At 39.2% G+C, this 24,302-nt stretch overlaps 1 protein-coding gene across 1 annotated transcript in view; it reads right to left on the reverse strand.

Annotated features, from left to right (window-relative positions):
• Positions 1 to 24,302, reverse strand: part of LOC102503407 (zinc finger protein 385D-like) — a 673,076-nt gene that overhangs the window by 69,765 nt on the left and 579,009 nt on the right. The window contains 1 exon segment of the mRNA XM_027773944.1: positions 5,407 to 5,569. Within this exon segment, the coding sequence (XP_027629745.1) occupies positions 5,407 to 5,569 (163 nt within the window).

The raw sequence follows: 24,302 nt of genomic DNA on the forward strand, positions 1-24,302 counted from the left end.
GGTTAACCATTACACTATCTGTTGGGCCCCCCCCCCCCCCCCCACATATATGATATATAAATGATATATATACGTGTGTGTGTATATATATATCTATCATATATAATTTTTAATATGTTCAACAATAGTGCTGGCAAACTTTCCAAGTAATTGACCATCAGGCCATAGAAAAGCAAGTCTATGTGTAGGGCAGGGCGAAAGAATATTGACACGTTTAAGTGTAATTGACAGTTGAAGGAAAGAGCAGTGGAATGTTGCAGACATCTGCTTCCCCTCCCGGGAGGAGACTCAGTCTTCTCTGGCACTGTCATCAGCCTTGGCCATGTGACTTGCCAATGAAAAGGAAGAGGAATGGTTTGTGCCACTTCCACTAAAAAGCTTAAAGAGTCTGTTGATTCATGCTTTTTCCCTCTGCTACAGAATTGATGAAATTCATCAGTCAAATAATGTGGGCAGAAAAAGCATGGCCGATACTGAGTGCGAGTGAGAAATAATTAGTTGTTGCAGAAGGTACTAGGATTTGGAGTTTGTCTATGACTATCAGCTAGGCTAACCCCACTGACAAACCATGGGGACGCATGGGAGTCCTCAGAAAACAAAAGTAAAGAAAGCTCATTGTTGACCTTGCCCTGAACTTAATGGGACAGTCTAATTTTGCCATTTCATAGTTAAGAAAAAAAAAAACAAACAAAACAAAACAAAACTTAGATATGTTGGCCAAGTTACTTTAAGTGTAATTTTTAAAATTTCTGCTCTTGTTCTGCATTAGCAGCTTAATATATTTTTAAAAAATCTTGTATATCAGAACAAAATTATTCTAGCTATCTTTGAAAATGCTTGCTCTCGGAGCCAGCTCTGTGGCCTGGCAGTTAGGGTGGCCAGATCTCGCATGGTCAACGGTAAGGTTTGAACCCCAGACAGAGCATGTGCCAGGCATGTATGCATCCCAGGTCCCAAAAAGGAGGGATAATTGGGGGAGAAGAAACTGCAGTATGATTATGCCCCATGGGGGATGCTTTCATCTCCCTCACTCTGTCTTCTTCTGGCAAGTGCACATGTTCTCTGGCTAAAAATAATGAATGAATAAATAAATAAAATTCATAATTTTTTTAAAAAAATGCTTGCTTTTTAAAACATTCTGTGATGAATAACAGCCACTTTCATATACAATTTTGAGCGCTCTCATCTACCAAACCAATGCAAGCTTAGCACTCACTTAGCAATTAGTTTATTTTTCAAACATGTAATTTAATTATTTTTCTATATAACTGTATTATTCTTAATAAAAAGATGGCAATCTTAGTAAAATGTACTAGTGAGACTTTTTTAATGTGTGGATAAGTTCACAAATTAGAAAGCATCCTTATGCATTAGCAGAGGATTCGGTTTTTTATTGCTTTTTTTTCCATCTTTTTTAAAGAATTATTTATTTATTTGATTCAATTTGTTATTATTATTTTTTAATTTGACCAGACAGAGATGGGGAGAGAGAGAGAAAGGGAAAGTGAGAAAGCAAGCCACCAGGTCTGGGACTCGAATCATGGTTGGCCATGTGGGAGTCCAGCGCCCTTATCCACCACATCACCTACCAGCCCCATGTTTTTTATTATTATATTTTTTAATCTGCCAGAGCACACATACACTCAAGAGCGAGAACATTCGCCATGAGGCATAGTTATGCCATAATCCCTTCTCCATTTTCCCCTCCTTTCAGGATTTTGCACATATGCTCACCATGTTTCTTAAGCCACTAATTCTGAGACTTGAACTTCAAGGTTAGCCATGTGGGATCCAGCTTCATTAACTACCAGGCATGGGCTGACCCAATATTTTATTATTAAAAAATACATGATCAGAGCCAGCAGGTGGCATGGTGGTTAAAGCACTGGACTTCCACATGACCAACTGTGGTTCAAGTCTTGGACCTGACAGCTTGCTTTCTCACTTTCCCTCTATATCTTTCTCTCTCTGTCTTTCTCTGGTGAGTGCATATGCCCAACAGCAAATTTAAAAAAATAAATTAATTAATAATTAAAAAATGCATGATGTTTGGTTCTAAAGTCTTGCTTCCCTCTTCTTCTGATAAGAATTTTACTATTCTAGAAAACTAGCCCAAAGACTCATTTTGTTTTCAGGATTGTAATCTTAATCAATATGGGAAAGTAGGCAGCTAGGAAAAGGACGAGTCACTGCTTTAAGAAAACTCAAATCTGTTAGCCCAGGTGCCTCTGATTTATGCTGCAATAGAAATAGAATAAGGTTCTATGAGATGGAGGGAACATTTCTGAGCTATGCCATGGTTTGAATGTGTCCCCCAAGATTCATGTGTTGGAAACTTAATCCCCAATACAATAGTGTTGAGAGTTAGGGTTGGGGGGAGGTTATTAGGTCATGAGCAAGGAGTCCTCATGAATGGATTAATGTCTCAGGAGTTGGTTTCTTACCAATAGAGTAGATTTTTTTTTTTTTTATAAAAACAAGTTCAGCCCTCTCTTACCTCGCTCACCTCCCTTTCTGCCAATGGAAATGCCTTCACCAGACATGAGCCTCTTTACCTTGGAATTTTCAGCCTCCAGGAATGTAATAAAGTTTCTTTTCTATATACATTACCCAGTCTCTGGTAGTCTATGATAGCAACACAAAACAGCCTGACAGGCTACTTCTCGGAAGGTTTTGTGAAAATGCCTGCTTAAAGATTGACTCCAGCTTTAAATATCTGCTGAGGGTGAGCTCACCTTCTATGACTTGCTTTTTCTGGGTGTAGAGGGACATGAATTAGGAAAACAAGGTCTTTCCTGATGCCCATCTCCTCCTCCTTTGGCATTAAGATATGTCCACTCACCTTACACACTATTTCTTTGGCTCTTCTTTCTCTAGCTCTGGGATGTTCCACCATTTAACATGATTTTCACCATAAAATAAATCCTGCCAAGCTTCTTCCATGGAAGTTCTCTTCCACAGCCTAATCCAAAACTTGTTCTGAGAAGACAGGACCTTGACAGCCGCCACCCTTCCCATCCCAGCCTCTGAGCTGAGGGACTAAAGGAGGCTTGTGTTCACAACTCAATTACAGAACAGAGGCGACACACTTGAGGGCCTTTCCTAACGCAAATGACCAGTTCTGCTCGCCATGCACATAAAGAGTTTTTAATGACATGTATCCTTAAGTAACAAGGATTGTTTCCTTTTAAAAAGGAGTCAAGATAACCCAAATAGTTATTTCTTTTTTACTTCCCAGATGAGTATGTGTGCTAGCCAGAGAGAGACAGAGAGACAGAGAAATACAGAGACGGAGAAAGCACTCTCCAATAGGGTATGGTCATGTCACAATCCCTTCTCCATTTCTCCATCCCATTGCGATTTGTGACATGTACATACATGTTCCCAGCATGTTTTTTTCCCCCCAAGGAATACATTTTTTTTAAATACTCGAGCTCCTCAAACACTCTAATGTCAAAAAATATAAAGATACAATGAGCAGAAAATGAGACTTAAAATGGTAAATTAGACAATGTACATATATAACTTTTGAAAAAACAAACTACTGAGAAAAGAACGTAAAAAGTGGTACTTACTCACTGAAAAAAGATTCCGTTGTAACATGAAGTACAACAGTACTAGAGTCTTTTGTCCTTGAATACCCTTAAAAGGACACCGGGCACATGTGCGTGCGTGCCCAAGATCCCAGGAGGAGAATGGAGGAGAAGGGATTGCAGCATGGCCATCCCTCCTAGAAGGTGATTTCTCACTTTTCCTCTCACTGTCTCTGACTCTCTCTCTCTGATGAGTATACTTACAGTAAGGCAAAACACACACACACAAACTAAAAAAAAATCTAAAAAAAAAAAGAGAAAGATATCTGCATTTTTCTATTCCAAGTGTGGCTTTGGGCACCCCCATCTGTGCCTCTGTATCTGGGGGAGAAATTTCACTCGCCGGCTTCAGGCACTCACCTTGTTCTTCTACAGCTCCCTTAATAAGGCAGTGACTCTTCTATTATTGATGAAAAGAGAAATGCTTTCTCTGTAAGGCTTCACATATAAATTAATAAAATGCTATTATCCAGCTCTTGCTTTGGCTACCAAGGAAGGGAACCTGATAAGCATGTCGTTTCTGCTTTATTTATTCTTTCTCTTTACTATGTGGTGACACAATCTTGGGCCTACCAGAGAACCAAAGGGGAGAAGGCAGATTCAACCATCCCATAGTCACTTTATTCAGCACTTACGCCAGGCCAGACCAATGTCAGGGTACAAAGATGACAGCATAGGGAGTCTCAGGACACACATGGGGGTTGCAGGGAGTGAGGCATGACACATCTACCAACAACCCCTCGGTGAGGAACATGCAGTATGCGTGGGAACTCGGAAAGACGCGGTTGTCCCCCCACCAGAGTCACACAGGAGCAGGCATCACCCCAGCTCCCTGGAGGAGCGTATTTGTGTTAAGTAGATGTCGCCACGTGTGACAAAGTTGTTTTAATCCATTCTATTTGTGGACTGTGTAGCATTTTATATTTTTGCCAAGCACAGGCAAAAGATTCTCTCCTAGTTAAGACATGACCATCTGTGAGGAAGTAAATATTTTCTTACCATGGCATTTGTGTGGACTGGACAAGAATCAATATGCACCAGCTCTCTCTATTGTGGGAAGTGGTTTAGTAAAGGTATATCCATGAATCACAGAGGGCTTCTTCTATGCAAATTCTGAGAACGGCTGGTCTTATGTTTTTAAATGCCAGCTTAGGGAAGCCCCACTGGCTTCCCCTGCCATGAATAAACTACCCTGTGCAGGCTCTATCCCAAGGGGCCATTTAGAGACCATTATTTCACTGTGAAGACTCCGTTAAAAAGAATAATTGGTATCAATAACACTTACCTGTGTATGCAGAGGGAAGGTTACCCAGCCATAACAAACCCAGAATCACACAGCCATTTCTTAAAACAATGCAATGTTTGGGATTTATGAGACTGAAGCCTGTCGGTGAGAATGCCCCTACGGGGGCCTGCCCATTCACGTGGCATACTGGCTGTGTACTCGCTGTTCAATCACATCTGATGCCGTTATGAGCAGAGGTGCGGCATACGAGATGCCATCGACACACATTCAAGAGGTTTGCTTCTCACAAAGCATGATGGGAGACATGGCTTCAAGTGCCTTTTAGGACCATTATGTCCCTCTAAGAGTCGTAGGACTCTGTCAGAAAGCAAAATCTAGAATACGACCAGTGATCTTAATCTCTTACAGGTATTGGGAAATGGAGGGGACACAATTACCATTCTGCAGAAAGATGGTTCAGGCGTGAATTAATGCGGCAGGTGCATAAGTAAACAGACACGGGGTCAGACAAGGGAGGGAGCCCCCAAATGACAACGAGGACGACAACAACGAAGATTATCGCTTAACCTGTTTTGTCAGAGCTGGTATTGATGGTGTTGGTAGTGATGGAGGTGAAGGTAGTCTTTGCGCTGTCCTTGGCAGTTACAGATTTCTGCTTATTTTTCATGGCTTCCAGTGCTTTGAGCTTCTTGGCATGTTTCGTGCCTTTGTAGTGGGCCGCAGCCTGGCTCTACAAAGGAGAACAAAATGAACCATGCAATCAGGCTCATTTCTGAACTGGCATTCTCTGTATTACTGTCAATACAGACTCCCTTTCAATAACAGGTACCATCCAAGCTAATTTTGCCCATGGCCAAACAGTAGGGTTCTATTTATTGTAGAATGATGCTAGAAAGCAATGGGAATCAAGTTCTAAAACCTTAGGACAGAGGTAAAAAATATATACTATTGCTTCTCTTAAGAGAAATAGAGCGGAACACTCACATAGCAACATGTCCTTTGTGGGGTGGGAGAACAAAATTAAGAATTGACACCTGCACGTTGCCTTTGCTCTGCCGCAGATGACGCTGGACTCCCAGAGGTGCACAAGGCTCCTAGCAAAGAGGAGTTCTCCCCTCTTGACTCAGAAAAGGCGTTTTCTGTTCCTACACTGTGTCTTATTACTATGGTCCCCAGCAGGTGCCTACCGGGAAAGGTTTGCACAGAACAAGGGAAGTAGGCACCCTGGAGATGGAGATTGAAGCTTGGGAGTTCAAAAGCAAATGCACTGCTCACGTCCTAATGGACTTCGTGGAAGCTGGGCAATTGTATGTTTCTTTCTTTGCCTTTGCTTCCTACAGAGAGTAGACTGTGGGAAACTCCAGGTAGTGTCATTCTTCAACATGTGGCCCTGTCACGCCCTGGGCTATTATCAGGAGGCTCCGGTGTATTTTACCAACCTACTGGGGCCAATGCAATTCTCTTTTTTTTTTTTTACAGTGATATTTTCACTGTTTATATTTTCCTAATGCTATTTTTTGAGGGGGTGGGGAGAATGCTGGAATGATGTTAATTGAGATAGAAAATCACAGAAGCAACGTACATTGATTCATATTTACTAACGGGGAAAGGGCGAAGGTGGGCAGGGAGATTCTTCGATCACAAAGTGGTCTAGGTCAAAAATCTTTAAAAAAATGTCACCTTATCACAATTCGATCTCAGTAGAGGGCTATTCCTTTAAAATTACCCATTACTTCCCATTGCTCATTTAAATGAGATATATTCCATTTTACCAGAAAAATAATCATCACATTGTCTTCTTCATTACAGCAACTGTGGCAGGTAGGGTGCTGGCACTCCAATAGCTTCTAAGGAATACATTGGCAACACAGGGAAGTAGGCACCCTGGAGATGGAGATTGAAGCTTGGGAGTTCAAAAGCAAATGCACTGCTCACGTCCTAATGGACTTCGTGGAAGCTGGGCAATTGTATGTTTCTTTCTTTGCCTTTGCTTCCTACAGAGAGTAGACTGTGGGAAACTCCAGGTAGTGTCATTCTTCAACATGTGGCCCTGTCACGCCCTGGGCTATTATCAGGAGGCTCCGGTGTATTTTACCAACCTACTGGGGCCAATGCAATTCTCTTTTTTTTTTTTTACAGTGATATTTTCACTGTTTATATTTTCCTAATGCTATTTTTTGAGGGGGTGGGGAGAATGCTGGAATGATGTTAATTGAGATAGAAAATCACAGAAGCAACGTACATTGATTCATATTTACTAACGGGGAAAGGGCGAAGGTGGGCAGGGAGATTCTTCGATCACAAAGTGGTCTAGGTCAAAAATCTTTAAAAAAATGTCACCTTATCACAATTCGATCTCAGTAGAGGGCTATTCCTTTAAAATTACCCATTACTTCCCATTGCTCATTTAAATGAGATATATTCCATTTTACCAGAAAAATAATCATCACATTGTCTTCTTCATTACAGCAACTGTGGCAGGTAGGGTGCTGGCACTCCAATAGCTTCTAAGGAATACATTGGCAACACTTTCATTTGCATCATTCTGACAAGAAATTCTCAAAAGACTAGGTACCCTTATTGAAAGAACACTGGACAAGAGACTCGTACAGTAGAAACAGTCGGAACAGAGAGCACACTCATGGGTCAGTTACAAGTTTTCCAACAACACAGAACATCAAAAGACGCAGTATGAGCCCGAATGTGAAGTTAACATGCTGTAGATAACAGTATTTCTATAGACTATGCCTGCTGGGGTATAAGTCGGAAAACTAATGGAGACAGCTAATCCTTCTAGACATTTGACATGTTCTAGATCATGGACTTCTATTTAAGGTTTGTTGAATTTATTGGACTGCTCTTGCGTTTTCCTTAGGTAAGTTTTCACATCAATGTATACTGACACCAAAACCCTATGGTGGCCTTGATTCAGATGTGTCGTTTAAAGGTAGATTCCTTGTGTGAAGGCAGAAATCCAGCCAGCCCTCCTTTCCCCTTCTGGTCACTTGACTGGATCGGGTAGATTATTCAACCACATCTAATCTTTAACGTGACTGCATAAAACCCCATAGCCTAAGGAGGGATCCTGCTGGGAGATTTTTAAAAAGCATCAGTTTGTCAGAGGCAATGTTTTGGGCCTCTCCACTTCTCCTTTGGGCATACAGGTGTAATCTACTACTATACGTAGTCCTTCCCAAGTCGTTTTCTGTTATTTATTAGCTAGTTGCTAAGTCAAGTCACTCCCAGAAACCAGAGAACCATCAAGAGACAAGCTAGCAGTTATTTTTCACAGGAATTATTTCAAGGTTAAATAAATAGACCATTTCATTACACTACATTTCAGATTCCAGCATTTCAAAACCTAAATGGAATCAGGTGATTCATGGCTCACATAGCAGTGAACAAAACAGTAAGAATTAGACATTAACAACTTACTTTTAAATAATAAGTGAAACGTTAGGACACTGGGTAGTCAAAATCACGATACTAGTCTTGAAATAGCACCTGACACCATGAAATCTAACAAGTGTCATCCCAGAGGCAAGTGGTGACATGCGAGTTGTGCACACACATTCTTGGAGAAGAGTACAAGGCTGTTTTAGATGTCATCGCCACATCCTCACTATGCATAGCAGTTAGACATGTCAATCTTCAAACTGCATCTTTGCTACATCAAACTGGCTTCCAGTTTAAAAGTAACAGACGTTTCAAAATAGATAAAAATAATGCTTAATCAGCTAATATTTGAGAGAAGGATTTCACCATTGTAAAATACACATGTGCATTTATTTTACTTGTGTAAGTATAAATGACCAACAGCCTGTTAATTTCACAAGAAATTTAATAGTAAGGCATCATTTTATTCTATTAGCCCCTACTCTGCATATCTTTTATACAGCATGCCTTAATACATTTTTTTAAAATGAGGAAATTTATGGATACCAGTAGGTGATGTGGTGGTTGAGGCGCTGGATAATCCCACATGGCTGACCACTGTTAAGAGTCCTGGACTTGGTGGCTTGCTTTCTCACTTTCTCTCTCTCTGTCTTTGTCTTTTTCTGGTCAAATTAAAATAAATGAATGAATAAACTGAAAATTAAATAAATAATTCTTTTTAAAAAATGAGGACATTTATATGTTGGGGCTCAGAATATTATACCCCAAAGTGTGGCATGTTATTGTGCTGAGCACCTTCAACCAAAGATTAGAAGGGCCTCAGAAGCACGCCCTCTCTGATCTGCTTCTGCCTTTCCATATCTTTTCCTCCCCTGTAACAAGCCAATAAAATGAGAATTCCTCTTTTCTAAGACAGTCATAGAAACTAGGGCCTGTCACCCGTGAAGCAAACCTAGAAATTGGGGTCTGCTGTTCTGTGCGAGGAGCTGGCAGTAAAGAGATTCCCGGGCCTATCTTGTTGGATAGTCAGTCACAAGATCTTCATTCAAGAGAGAGGCTACAAGAGAGAAGAAGAAACTCTACATGGATGGCCCACAAGCCTGCTGGAGGCATGACATTAGTGGGACACATATGTGGCTTATTATCTGTTGATGATGACGTGTATAGTATTCGCAACTGGATTGGTAAAGCCTTTTTACAAGAAAAATGAGAAATGGTGATTGACTGGTTAAAGAAATAATTGGAATAATAATAATGATGATCAGGAAAAACAATGAAAAGATATTGAATGATGAAGCGGGGATTTTAGTGTCTCTGTATTGACTGACATGCATGGCATTCCCTTTTGAAAAAGCAATGTAATGCACTGTAAAGTTATATGCAATTCAATGTAACATAAACAAGATTATGATGATAATAAATAAATAAATTAAATTAAAAAAACTATAGGTAATCTGTGAACAATATGGGTTTAAACCGAGTGGGTCCAATATGGGTTTAAACAGCAGGGGTCCAATTATATTTAGATGTGGACTATTTTTCAATAATTACAATGGAAAACACAGTATAGTAGTGTAAATGTATTTTGTTTTCCTTATGATTTTCTTAATAACATTTTTATAGCTTGCTTTATTATAATAAAACCATATATAATACATAAAAATTGTTCTAATCCATTATTAATGTTATTGATAAGGCTTCTAGTCATTAGTAGCTGTTAGCAGATACATTTTGGGGAAGTCACAAAGTTAAATCGAGATCTTTTACTTCATGGAGCAGACAGCATCCTTTATCCCTCTTCATTCAAGAGTCAACTGTATTTGTCTTAAATATCAGTAGGTGTAAATGCAATTTTTACAAAAATGGCTCCTTCTTATATAAGTAGCCAAAATCCAGGTTTCTAAAGACTTACTTAATTAAAGATTGAACAAGTATGTGTCTAAATGTGAGGAAAGTGTACAATCTAGGAAACAATATCAAAAGTTTCTTTCCATAAAACAAGCTACACAAACAAGTAAAATTAAATATGTATAAGATGTGTACTTGGGAAACTTCCATCCAAGAGAGATGAACCCAAAACAGCACATTAACTTTGGAAACCTCCTCACAATTCTAAAACCATATGTAAGTGCTTTCTAAGTCCTTGTAATTTTCTCTTTCCAGATGTTATGTTGTCTCTCTAAGGTAATTATAGTTTCAGCAGAAAGCCTGACCCCATTATTCTCCCGTCTATATCGAAAGCTTTGCAATTTGCAGGGGCTAGAAGAATGATATATAATTACCCTGAATATGTAATAATAATAAAAATGATAGTAAGCAAAAACCAAGCCTGTGTCATGAACTCTTAAACCTCCCCACAACAAGGAAGTGTCTAATCCACTGTTTTATTTGCATTAAACTGATTTAGTCTGATTTAGCATCAGCCAAGTTGAAGTTCTATATGTACTAAGAACTCTTCTATTGAGGGGGAAACCCCTTGACAGCAGGCAGGCAAACAAAAACCACTCAGTAAGCCAAGAGGGCTTTCTCTGCTATTCCTATTAACAAAAGATCAGAAGAAGAAATTTAATGATAGAATAGCTCATTGTTACAGATCTTCCTTATTACTCTGCATACAAGTTCTCTTATAAGTGGGGGAAAAGAGATTGATATTTTTATTCCTTATTTTTATATCCCATATAAATGATTTAATATCTTATTTTCACTTTTGATTATATGTTAAGATTAAGCAGAAGACTGTATTATGAACAAAAATAAAAATTCACTTGTACTGTGTTCCAAAGTGATTTACTTAAGGGTATGCTTTCTGAGCTCAAGTGATTGATGCTTTACTTTAAATGTATTATGTCTTCTGTACTCTTCAATATAGAAATAAATAGGAACAGCCACAGGAATAGCAAAAGGAAGAAAAAAAAAGACTATCACAAGGGCAGAGTGATTTTCACACATTACCACTACTCCTGGGACTACAACAAATTTCTACATAAAGAAAAGGAAGAGAGGCATGTCACAGTTTCCAAGATACATTAGGGGAGTCTAACTTCCATAAGCAAAGAAAATATTGTCACTGGGAAAAAAGTCAAGATGGGTTCAGATACTTTAAGCGTTTCAACTCACTTATAAATGTCATGACTCCTAAACATTAAGCATTTATAGTTGCAATAGACTGGATAATTGTTTACCTCCTAGAGGTTCATGTTGGAGTTTGTTCTTAGTCTTAGTGGGCAGTGACTGGATGTCCACCAAAAGTTCATGTGTTGGGACTTGGTGGTATTATAAACGTGGTAAGTGAAAACTCAACTCCTCCTGGTATGCCAGAGTCGGGCCTTTGGGTTTGATGTCATTAGGACAAGGCCCCCATATCCGAGTTCTGGTGTGTTTGTAAGGAGAGGAAATGAGGCAGGCAGAGCCACATGGATACAGACCACACTCCACTCTGCTCCAAGTTCTACTTTCTGCTATTTTATGACGACTTTGGACTCTCCAGCAACCAGAACTGTGAGTCAATAAACCTCTATTTCTTTATAAATTACCCAATCTCAGGTATTTCTGTTAGCTTCAATGAGAAACTAAGACAAAGGTTTTTCAGTAGCTAATGTGAATGATAAAGTAGAGAATACTTAGTTGAAAGAGAGTTAATTTTAATTTCTGTCAGACTCCATTTGTGAAAGAAACCACTGGTTTTTTATACCTGGAATCCAAGCACTGCCTCCTGAACTCTCATGGTGGAGTCTTGACTGGGGGACATGGGATGACAGTGGGCTTTGGAAGTTGGCACACAAAGTCTAATCTAGCCAAATGGATGCTAGTACATTTGCCATATGTTTTTTGGAAGTTTTTTGGAAGCCACAGACCTCAAATGAATTTTAACTGAGAAAAATGAGAGAAATCACTCTAAGTACTGAACCAGTAGACAAATCCTTTCACAATACCCACAGCTTAACATTTCACTCCTGTGTGATTGTCATATACCATCTGAGGTGTAGGGAGGAATTAGCCATGTTGAATCTAATTATGTACCAGGGTCAAGATGTCATAGATGTTGGTAATACTTGCAGAAAAAAATCTGTCTTATTTCCTGACATGAATCATATGCTAATCTAATATAACTAATCCCCATCTTTATCCTTCAGCCAACCATCTCCCCAACCCCACCCAGTCACACACAGTATCTGCTCTCTAGCGAGAACAATCACTTGTAGATAAATGAGCAACAGCCCTCCTTTTTATTCTTGTAAGGAAAAATGTCAAGAGAAGAAATCATTTTCAAGCCACTATATGACTAGTTCCCTCTGCCTGGTATAAAGTTCTTTCTTTACTCTCCTGGTACATACGTATCTGTCACCTCCTCCATGTAGTCTCGGGTATGCCTACATTCTAGCACTTAGGTCACTGCCATACAAAGGACTAAATGCCTATCTCTCCTGATAGAGAGTGGATACCATAACAGAGAAAGGAGGACCTGATATTAATCAATGTTCTGTCCCTATATATCTCTAAACAGTTACCTATTAAATGCACATTGAATTAAGTTCACATTTTAATTTTAAAATGGAAATATGCATATGGTGTCTCAGTGGTTTTTTTTCTTAATGTGAACAGGGTTCAATTTAATTCTCTGTCATTCTTTGGCACTTTGCCTTATCTGTTGAACACACTTCAGGGGATTTTTATGGCACTTAATTCTGGAAAAGCATCTGGCACAAACACAAACTATGATTTTTTCTCTGGGACAAAGCTTATCATCGACCACAAATAGTGCTATTTATGGGAGCTCTCTCTGCATAGCATGTACCAAAGGAATACAATGAAAACTGTTTCACTTCCATAAAATCTTAATGAATAACTCACATTTTTTTTTAAGCCTGGGAAAGGCAATGAATAATTCTGTTGATGATTGCATTTTAAGGGTTATCTAGAAGAGCAAGTTCTTTTAAATACACATATAGAAATTTTCAGTACTCAGGAAATGCTGTTTCTCTGCTAATATCATTTTTAAACTTTCAAAATGAAATCTTTTATGCTCTAAAACAATACAGAAAAATTGCAACATCACTAACCCATCTTCCTCCCTAAAAGCCCACATGATAAGATATATTCTGCATTTTCCATATAAGAACATTTAAGGAAAAGACTACATTTTCAACTTCATAAATCAAGGAAGGGCTTCCCTCTATAGTTCTGTAAAATTCCCAAACTCTACTTCATAAATGTGAGAATTGTTCTGATTGGTTTTTTTTTAATGAATTCACCCCAAAGATAACCTCTCAAATGTGTAATTATTAATGAGATCCACAAGTCCATAAAATAATGGTTTACAAGGAAGCCAAATGTATCATTATTATTAAACACCTTAACAGTTCTCAAAAGCATTCTGGGTACCCTGGGAAAGATGGAAAACGAGACTACCAATAGCCTTAAACACTTGGACTGTTAAGGGAAGAGTCAACTAATATTCATTCACAAAGGATTTCCTAAACAGTTACTGTGGGCCAGACATTATTATAGTTATATTACATTATAGTGGAGTTAGATTTTGGTGGAGTAGAAAGCAATTCAGACCAAATGTAAGCTTCATATGCAAGTTTCCCCTATTAAAAATAATTAAAAAGAAAAAAATTAAAAAGACTATAGGATTTGAAAAAAAATATTTATAATTCCTATCACAAAAAGGTTAATCTCTCAGTTACATAAACTATGTTAAAATACCTATGACTTCTTGAGATAGAACAGGGATACAATAATCAGAATCAATATCAATTCTTTTCCCCAAAATAAAGGAAAAATAGTGTTCCTGTGCATAAATCAATTTAGTGCCTGGGTAGAAAGTCTGAAAAATGGATGAAAATTTTTAATAAGCTGTACTGATATAAAAATTGTGGGCTTAGGAGAATGTTTTTAACAGAGATTTCTGCAATAAGGTGTGTACACTCACCACAGAGACAGAGAGAGAGAGACAGAGAGAGAGAAACCGAGAAATCACCCCCCAGGGGGATATCCACACCACAATCCTTTCTCCATTCTTCTCTCAGGATTTTGGGCACACAAACACACATGCATCCAGCATGAGCTTTAAGCCAACAGGTCTAGGACTCAAACCACAGTCGACTATGTGAGTCCAGTGACATAACCATTACACCACCTGCTGGTCCTAGGGGAAAATGTTTCTAAATAAGAGAAGCTTGGGAACCTGACCCTACCTCAGGACACTCCTGTGACCAAAGAGATCTGAAATGAGATATTTTAGGGGCAAAATTTGAGGAGATCACCCAACTTCTCTACTCATGGTCTACTCTTAGACTTAGAAAATATTTGGTGGATTGTAGAAAACATTGTTTTTATTTTAAATTTTATATAACCAAAGTTGAAGAAAGAAATGGCTTTGGTTGAACTCCTGAATGGTGAGCCAAGAAGAGACAGTGGCAGTGACTCTACACCAGAACTATACCTGACTTCAGGTTCCTCCCGTTGCAGAAAAAATAAGCCATGTTTCCTGTCTGGGTATGGTGTGGGTAAGTTGTGTCAGTGAGAAAGAGGTGTAATCCCACGAGTTTGGTGTTTAGAGAAATAACCCCCACACAGTGAGGTTCTAACAGCACTGAATGCCCCTGAAGTATTCCGTTTTCTTTGGCAGAATTTTGGCCAGAGAATTTTTTTTCCCAGGGAGTATGTAGAGGGAGAGTTCACTGTGCCATACATGTATTAGAGACTCTGCTATTTCTTCACACAGAGGATGTTTGCATTCAGTATTTATGAACACTCTTCTGCGTCAGGTAGTATAGTGAAGGCTTTATGTGCGTCATCTCACTTTTTCCCTGTGAAGAGCTATGAGACAATTATAATCATGGAAATTGTACAGATGAGGAGACCGAGATGCCTAGAGATAGAGCTCTTAAATCAGATAGAAAGGGGGGAACAGGGCTTGTTTTCAAGTCTGCCCCACTCCAAAGGGACTTTTAGCCCTCTTCTAAATCCAACAGGGACTGAACAGTGGAAAAGACCCCTACTGTGGGACTGACTTCACAGTGGATACCCTTGCAGAGGACACAGGTAAGAATATCGTTCACAGAAATTAGGCTCATTAGTAAAAAATTATGGATTTCTATGGGCATAGATTCATATAATTTACCTTTACTTTACCTCAGGTCCATGCTTTTGATGTTATTATTAGCATTACTCTGAGGGTCCACTCATTTTTTTTGTTTGATGATTTTGGTTTTTAATTCCCAGAAGGCATATACATTTTCCAGAGAGAGAGGAAAAGAGAGAAGGAGAGAGAGAAAGTATTTCTCAATCTTATGGTCATGCCACAATTTCTCTCCTTCATTTCTTCACCCTGTTGGAATTTGGGGCATGCACACACACACTCCTGGCATGTCTTCTAAGCTCCCAGGTCTGGGATTCAAACAGCGGTCAGCCATGTGGGATCTAGTTTCCTTACCTACTAAGCTATGGGGCCAGCCTTACTTCCATGTTTTTCAATGCTAGCTCCAATGAACTGAGGTTGATGGGCTAAACAATGTGTGGAAATTACATGATGTTTTCTTCACATCTCAAAATGTGAGGGCTTCGAGTATCAGGGAGTATCAGTGAGAGTGTCAAGCAGGAAGTGGGGGCACGAGCAGCTCTTGCACAGAGAGCCTTCCAAGGCCAGAGAGATTATATTCTTTACTCTTTGTCCAAGTGGAAGGCCACAGGAAGTTTTAAAGAAAAACAAATACAAACATGCTTGTTCCACCCCAGTGGAGCACGTGCCCTAGATGGCAGAAGGATGCCAAGTGGGGAAGTAGAGGTTTAATAATAATAATGATAATAATGATTATTAATATCATTATATGATATGTTAAACATTTCAAGAATGGATAGTGAATTGAGAGGTAGGCTCAAACATGCCTGGTAGGTTTTTGCCTCTTGCAAATTCATGATTAGCGGTCTCATTTCCCAGAATAGCTGATATTTTAAGAGATCCCGAGGTCTAGAGAAAGACCAGGAGGAGAGTTGGGATATGTTGAGTTTCAGAAGACTTTAAAACAACTATATAAAATGTGGGCTTTGTGGGGAAGGCAGGTGGCATGGTGGCTAAGGATGCCCACATGGCCACCCATGGTTGAAGTCCTAGATCCAGTGGCTGGCTTTCTCACTTTCTCTCTCTCTCTCTCTCTCTCTCTTGCTCTTGCTCTCACTCTGTCCCACTTTCTGGTCAAAATTTAAATAAACCAATAAAGCTAAATAAGATAATTCTAAAAAAATGTTATCTATAAAAATTGTGGGCCATGTAGTTACATTTTCTGGAGATCAGCGATAAACTCTGGGATACGGTTAAATTGGGGTATTAATCAACAACAGATGGCAACAGAAGCCACTGGAAAATGCCATTTGAAAGACAAATAAAAGATATTTTCCTGTTTCACCACTGAAACGCAAACTTCAGTCAGTGGCCACGTTTGAATGTGTGAACCAAGACTCTAACTGGCCGTGTATAGACCCAGATACTTCCAATTCTTCACTGCCCTAATGTCATGCAGCTTTTCTTAAAGGGCTAAAGACCTGCAGTATTTGGCCACACTGTCTTTTCAGCCTCGCACTGAAGTGACTGGAAAGAATGAATGCATCTGTCATTGCTGTAAAGAACGCAGTATCTCTGCATTTGATCTTTGAATTTAGAGGCTAAATCCATGAGGATAAAAAGTTCTATCATCTGAGACTTGGCTATGGTGGCACAGACAGTAGGGTGCCACTGAGCAACGCTGGAGCCACTTGGGAAGGTCTGGGGTTCTGATCCCGGCTGACCTGAGCATGCCAGGAGTGCCTGCAGGGGTGCCTATGGTCCTGGCGGGCAGAAGGCTGGCGGGAGGACTGCAGCAGGACAAGACCCTGGCAGGGTCCCTGGCTCTCTCTCTCTGGCACACAAAAAATAGAAGATTTAAAAACAGAAATGTTCTATCACCGGAACAGCAAAATGAGGATTCGTGAAGTCCAACTACAAAAAGCTACAAGGAAGTGTCCTCCCAATCTGGTGGTAAGGTTGTTCTCTCTGAGTTAAAGTTGCCCTGGATGGAATCAGCCATTTACGGGAACATTATTAAAGGGCAGGTCAGAAGCGGGAAGGCAGGAGGGGAGGGCTGATCCAGGGCTGGCTAGAGTACAAAAGAGAACTGTGTCTTAATGAATATTATTAACTTGTCTTGATCCTGACATCTAGAGAAGGAGAACTGAAGATAAACTTCATATTGAATTCTTTCTCTCCCTGAAAAATACAGAAAGATAAAAACATAACCACCCAATCTTACCTTCAAAAATGCTATCCGTTTCAGGTCTATTATAACCAGAGGAGAAATAGTCTATTTTGTAAATCCTATTTTAAAAATTTTATCAATATTTTAAAGTCTCAGAGCTGGCAGATGGCGTGGTAGCTAAAGGTGCTGGATTCCCACATGGCCTATGTGGTTTGAGTCCCAGACCTGGCACTTGCTTTCTTGCTTTGCCACTATTGCTTTCTCTGTCTCTGTCTGGTCAAGTTAAAAAATAACAACAAAAAATAGAATTAAAAAATAAATAATTCTTTAAAAAACATTAGAAGTCTTAATAATAAGATAATTAAGATAGCTTCTGACTTCCACATATAAAGAAACAAACTAAAAGTTACAATTATGTGAGATTACCTGAGTCTGGTTCATATTTTCTCTATATTTTCAAGTTTTCATTTCTCAATTGACCTATTAAAATGATATGTAATGCTTCCAGGCAGAGTGTCAAACACTGACTACATCTGACATGCATTTTTTCCAATACTATTTGTGATTAGTACTGAAAAAAGATAAAAAAATAGTTCCTGTTACATAGAATTTTAAAAATTCTGACTTTGAACCTGATACACAATGCGATCTTCTATCTTATCTGAATCTCTAAATTGCTTTAATTTATCAAGGGCAAAGTAAGTTAACAAAATTACTGAACATCTATATTTTCACGACAAGTTAGGATATTCTATCTTAAATATAGGAGTAGTCTAAGTGATACATTTGAATATCATTGCTTCTACTGCTTCCACCAGCAAGTAATTTCCCCCCTTGGGCATAGATTAACAATTTACTTTTTGCAGACAAGTGTACAAATATGATTAGCTTTTGCAAATCGCTCTTTATTCTGTTACTGGTAAGTAATTTTTATATTACTACAGTGTAAACAGATGCTATTTTCTACCAGCTATTCAGCTGTAAGAAGCTAATTTAATCTGTTAAAACAACAAAAGAACTTCAAGAATGATTCCATGATTTGAGCTGCATATACCAGAAGAAGAACCAAGCATGAAGTTTGTGAAATTATTTCCAAAGTTTCATTTCCATTGTGGTACTGTAAAGTCCCTAGTCTTTGTGGTTGTTTAGGTATAGTTGTGTTTTCACTTTAACAGAGCTACTTGGTAAAAAAAACTTCCAATGGGAAGGGCTCCATGGATTTCTCTGCTCATTGTTCTCCAATTTCCTGAAATCTGAACTATTATTGTCACTCTTCTGTATTGAAAACTAGATTTATTGATGTGTGCGTGTGTCTAACGTTCACTTACATATTCATGAATTCAACAACCATTTCTGCTCTAAGTCATTCTGATATATTGATTGGAATGAGGAAAGGTGATAAAGAAAATACAACTATGGAGACAGCGTAAAAGCCTGCAGAATCTAGGACAGTGAAAGCAAAGAGCGGGGAAGACCTTCTGGGAGGGAATGGCCATCACTACTGACTGATGCTACTGTGTGAGGTTACAGGAGAGCACAGCAGAATGTGTGAGATTTTACTACACACTGTTGGTGACTCTTACAAGACAGGCCAGTGACTTGACTCTTACAAGACTAGCCTATTCACTGGAACAAGGACTTTGGAAGGGTCTGAGATAAATGGAGTATCTGAGCACTTGGTCATAACATTGCTAACTGGAGTGGCACCCCACCAGCAAACTCTGTCCATCTGACACTACCATTAGTTCAACTAATATGCATTTCTATATTATAAAGGAGTATCTGGAAACACACTTTCATTTGATTCTTTTTATTTTCATTACGGGGTTTTTGCCTTAGGGTGCATGCTCTCGCTAGAAAGAGAGAGACAGAGACAGCGATAGGAAAAGTGAGAAATCACATCGTAGGGGGAGGTGTGGCCACGCCGTAATTCCTTCTCTTCCATCCCCCTCCTGGGATTCTGGTATACATGCACATGCCTCCAGCATGATTTTCAAGCCACCAGGTCAGGGACTCAAACCACTGCCAACCATGTGGGAGTCTAGTGACATAACTGCTACCCCATCTGCTGGTCCCAGATTCTATTATTTGTAAAAGCATAAAGATGAGTTGATATTTTCAATAACATTAATGAGTTATCTTAAAGAATTTCACTCTTTTTGCACAAAATCCATAGTGAAGAAAAGCTTAAAATTTCCAATAATGAAAGTGAATAATATAAAATAAAACCAATCATACAATATTAATCTTTTCAGACTTTCCAGGATTTTTTTCTATGAGTAGATGCATAGCAGATCCTCAATATCTATTTGCTGAATGATAATTATGTGTTATTTTACCAAAAAATTAGATTGCACTGTTCATACTATTATATAAACTACTATAATTACTTATTAATATGCCTTTGACATTTCCTTTTTATAATTATTTTATTTAACTTTATTTATTTTAATTTGACCAGGGAGAGACAGAGTAAGAACGAGAGGGGGGAAAGTGAGAAAGCAAGCCGCCAGGTCTGGGACTTGAACCATGGTCAACCAAGTAGGAGTCCAGCACCCTTAACCACCAAGCAATCTCCTAGCCCCTATCTTTCACATTTCTTATGTGACCTAGATTTCTTGGTTCACATCCTCATGATTGTTGTGACTCTTAGAATGAGATATAGCTTAGTACAGTTAGCAACAAGCTGCAAACATGACAATGCAACTCCCAGCGCGGCCCCTAACTTCATTTCTATACCCAACGTAAATCATATCACTCTTGTATAAGCTTTTTATCTTGAAAATAAAAAAGGTGGGACACCAGTAGGTGGCATGGTGGATAAGGTGCTGGACTCCCACAAGACTGATTGCAGATTGAATCCCTGACCTGGCAACTTGAAAATCACACTAGGCCTGTGTGCATGCATGCCCATAATCCTGAGAGGAAAATGAAGATGGGAATGTGGTATGGCCCTCCCCCCAGGGGGTGATTTCTCACTTTCCCTTTCTGTGTCTCTTTCATACGAGTACACACATCCTATGGCAATATCCTGAATAAAAAAATGGAAATAGAAAGGTTATAGAAAAGGTTATTCCCAGGTTACTGAGTAAAATGACATATTAGTTACGTTAACAATAAATTGGTAGACCCAAATGTCCAAGAATAGATGAGTGGGTTGAAAAAAATGTGGCACATGGATTCTATGGAACTCTACTCAGCCATAAAGAACCATGAGACCCTGACATTTGATAGAAAGTGGAGAAATATGAACATTTAACGTTAAGCGAAGCAAGCCAGTCTATGAAAGACAGGCATTGTATATCCCCACTCAATATATACCAAATATCTGCCCTCTATAGCAGAAACAGAAAGACTGGAAGGTGTAACAGCAGGAAGGGCAATGGTAGACACCAGAGACAATATGGGGGACATTAGGGGGTGGATAAGAGGGGGTAGGAGGGGAGATCAGGGAAAAAACAAACATTTATAGATGCAACAATGAAAAGTTATCTGCTCATGATAATGTATAGGTAATGGGTTTGACTTGACTCATATGTACTGTATTCATGCTAGCAAAAAACATGTTATACACTATAAAGATGTATAGTAATTAAAATATTAATAAAAGTAAATTTTAAAAAGACATTTCTACTGATGTATAAAAGTAACTATATCCAATAAATACACGAACAAATGATAGAGATAGATAGACAGGGGCCAGCCCCAAGGTGCAGTAGTTAAGCACTGTGCATAGAGAGCCATATTCCATTTGACCAACTGAGATTGAAATCCTAGCCCCAGTAACTTGAAAAATGTGTGCATGCAAAATCCTGATGGAATGGGGAAAAGGAGGAGAAAGGATTGTACCACACTGACTAAGGGGGTGCTTTCTCTATCTCCCCTTCCCTCTCTCTCTCTCTCTCTCTCTGGTGAGGGCACTTGCCCTGTAGCAACAAATAACTAAACAGGGCCAGACAGATGGTGGGGTGGTTAATGCAGCTGGAACCTATAGAACCCACTGCATGGTTCTAGTTCAGGACCACACAGCTTGAAAAATACAGTGGGCACCTGTTGGCGCATGCCCCAAATCCCAAGTGGAAGATAGAAGGGGAGGGATGGCGTGTGGCCATGACCCCTGGGTGGATGATTTCTTATCCTCTCCCCATCTCTGGCAAGCACATGTACCCTACAGCAAAAAATAAATAAATAAATAAATAAACTAATTGATAAAGACTAAATAAGAGTCAGATCTTAAATGACCCACAGAAGAGTCATTAACATTAGGTTTTCCTCCACAGCTTTTATTTTTAAGATTGGCCCTCTTTAATATCCCTGATGTCTGTAATGGCTGCAATTTACTAAACCATCAAAAACCTGAGTGGAACTGCCTGACAGGAATGCCACAACAGAAAGGCTAAGCAAAAGAGAAATAACCTTCTAGGTTCTCTAAGCCTCTCTCTTAGTGTATTTGTTACAGCATCTTAGTGTTAACATAGCTAATACAAATCCTTTCCACAAATTGTCAGGTGAAGACCAAAGAGCCTAAAGGGGCCCTAGTAATGATAATGGCTTCCAAATATTTGCCAATTAAAATATTCTACATATGGGGCCAGCAGGTGACATAGTGGTTATAGGGCTAGACTCCGACACTGATGACCGCAGTTCAAGTCCCAGACCTGGAGGCTTGAAAATCACGCTGGGTACGTGTGTATGCATGCTTAAAATCCCAAAAGGAGAATGAAGGAAAAGGGATCGGAGTGTGGCCATCTCCCCTGGTGGGGGTGTGACTTCTCACTTTCCCTCTCACTGTCTCTCTCATCTCTCTCTCTGGCAAGTGCATAGGCCCTATGGCAAAAACCTTAACAAAGAAATTCTACGTACCGTAGAAGGGACTTTGTGTAGATTTCATCGTTTTCCTCCAAGTAACACTGTATTTTGCCCTTTCAAAGATAATTAAACTGAGGTTCCCAGTTTAAGTTATTTGGTCAAGGACCACGAAGAGTAATCTCCATGAGGCAAGATTTGAAATCATACCCCTGTTTCAAAACGTCATCAACAGCATAAAATTTTTTTGAAATTTTGTCTTCAGTGTAGATATACATCAAAATAAAAAATTGATACAGAAAGGAGAGAGACTATTAAAAAGTAACATTTCATTTGGGCCATGGGAAACCAGAACAAGGGCCAGCACATACCACTGGGTTAGCACTGTGTGGAAGAAGTCAGATCCTACCTGACTGACTCCAGTTCAAGCTATGACCCCAGTGACCTCAAAAACATGCCGGGCCTGAGTACCTGCATGTCCCAAATCCTGACAGGATAGAGAATGAAGGAAAAAAGGATTGTAGCATGACCACACCCCATTGGGGGATGCTTTTTCTTTCTGTTGCAAGTATACAAATAAATCCTCTAGCATTAAAAAAATGAACAAAAAAGGAAATAAAAAACTAAACACAGCATATCTTCCTTTGAGCCTCTGCATATTTTCTGAATAGCCTGATTCCACATGGCCCACTGTAGAGTTCAAGTCCCAGACCTGATGGCTTGAAAAACTCACCCAGTATATGTGTGTGCATGCCCAAGATCCCAAGAGAAGAATGAGAAGAGAGTATAGTGTGGCCACCCCTCTGGGGTGTGCTTTCTCATCTTCCCTCTCTCTGTTTCTTTCTCCAGAGAAACATACCCTATAGCAAATGAAAACAAAGAAACAAAAACCAGCACTATCTTTATTTCAGGAACTTTTCACATCTATAGCTTTCTTATGTTTTTTCATTTTTCTTGGCTGTCTTTTCTCATCATAAATTTAGAAAGCTTAGAAATATAATCCACTCATGCCTTTAAAAAGTCTTTTCAAAAGCACAAAAATGAACTGTGCTTATTTTTTAAAATCTCACATAAATTTTATCTATGAATCATAAGTCTCTTTGATTCATTCACTTTTTTACTACCTTCAGAGAAGAAACATTGCTTTACAATAGGTGTGTAAATGCAAAGATGGCATAAATCTTCATAAAATCTTAACACAGAAGATGATAATCCCCTGCCTATAAGCTGAGCATTAGCCATTATCTTACTCTAAGCAAAACAGAACGAAACTAAGTTTGAATGTAATGGTACTGGGTTTAAATGTCAACTTTCCACTCATGCACTGTGTGTCCTTGAGTAAATTATTTATTCTCCAAACCTCAGTGTCTTCATTTGCAAAATGATTATTACTTTGTGAAGATCAGATGACAGAAGCAAAATGGCACTGTCTTAAACAAAAAGTACATTTGTGTGAGAAGTCTTAGGCTCTCCATCTCGAATCATTCATTTACTCACTCTGCCTCATTGGAATCCTTTTGTGGATGAAATACCTTTTTTCTCTAATCATCTCCCAGACTCAAGCCCTTTGAGAAACCTGAACTACTCACTCTTAACCATCTCTAAGGTAAGCTAATAGGAGAACAAATACAGGTAGTCTTTAAAATGATTTTCACAGTGTTTGCATGATAACTTACAAGAGTTACACTAAAATAAACGCTCAGTATGATCAAGACAAGTTTGTTTTATGGATACATCATTCTAAGGAACTTGAGAATCCTAAGCCTCCCTTCCAGAGCCAAATGGATACAACAGCTAAGGTTGTCCATCCCTGATCCAGTTCCATCTAAAGGAAAAGTGGCTAGAAAATCACATTGGAGGATCAGCAGATGGTGTAATGGCTATGTTGCTAGACTCCCATGTAGTTGACTGTGGTTTGAGTCCTAGACCTGGTGGTTTAAACCCATGCTGGGTGCATGTGCATGCGTGCCCAGATCCCAAAAAAGAGAGTGGAGGAGAAGGGACTGCAGCGTGGCCATCCCCTCG

Source organism: Tupaia chinensis, unplaced genomic scaffold (genome assembly GCF_000334495.1).
Source record: "Tupaia chinensis unplaced genomic scaffold, TupChi_1.0 Scaffold000389_1, whole genome shotgun sequence".
NCBI lineage: Eukaryota > Metazoa > Chordata > Mammalia > Scandentia > Tupaiidae > Tupaia > Tupaia belangeri.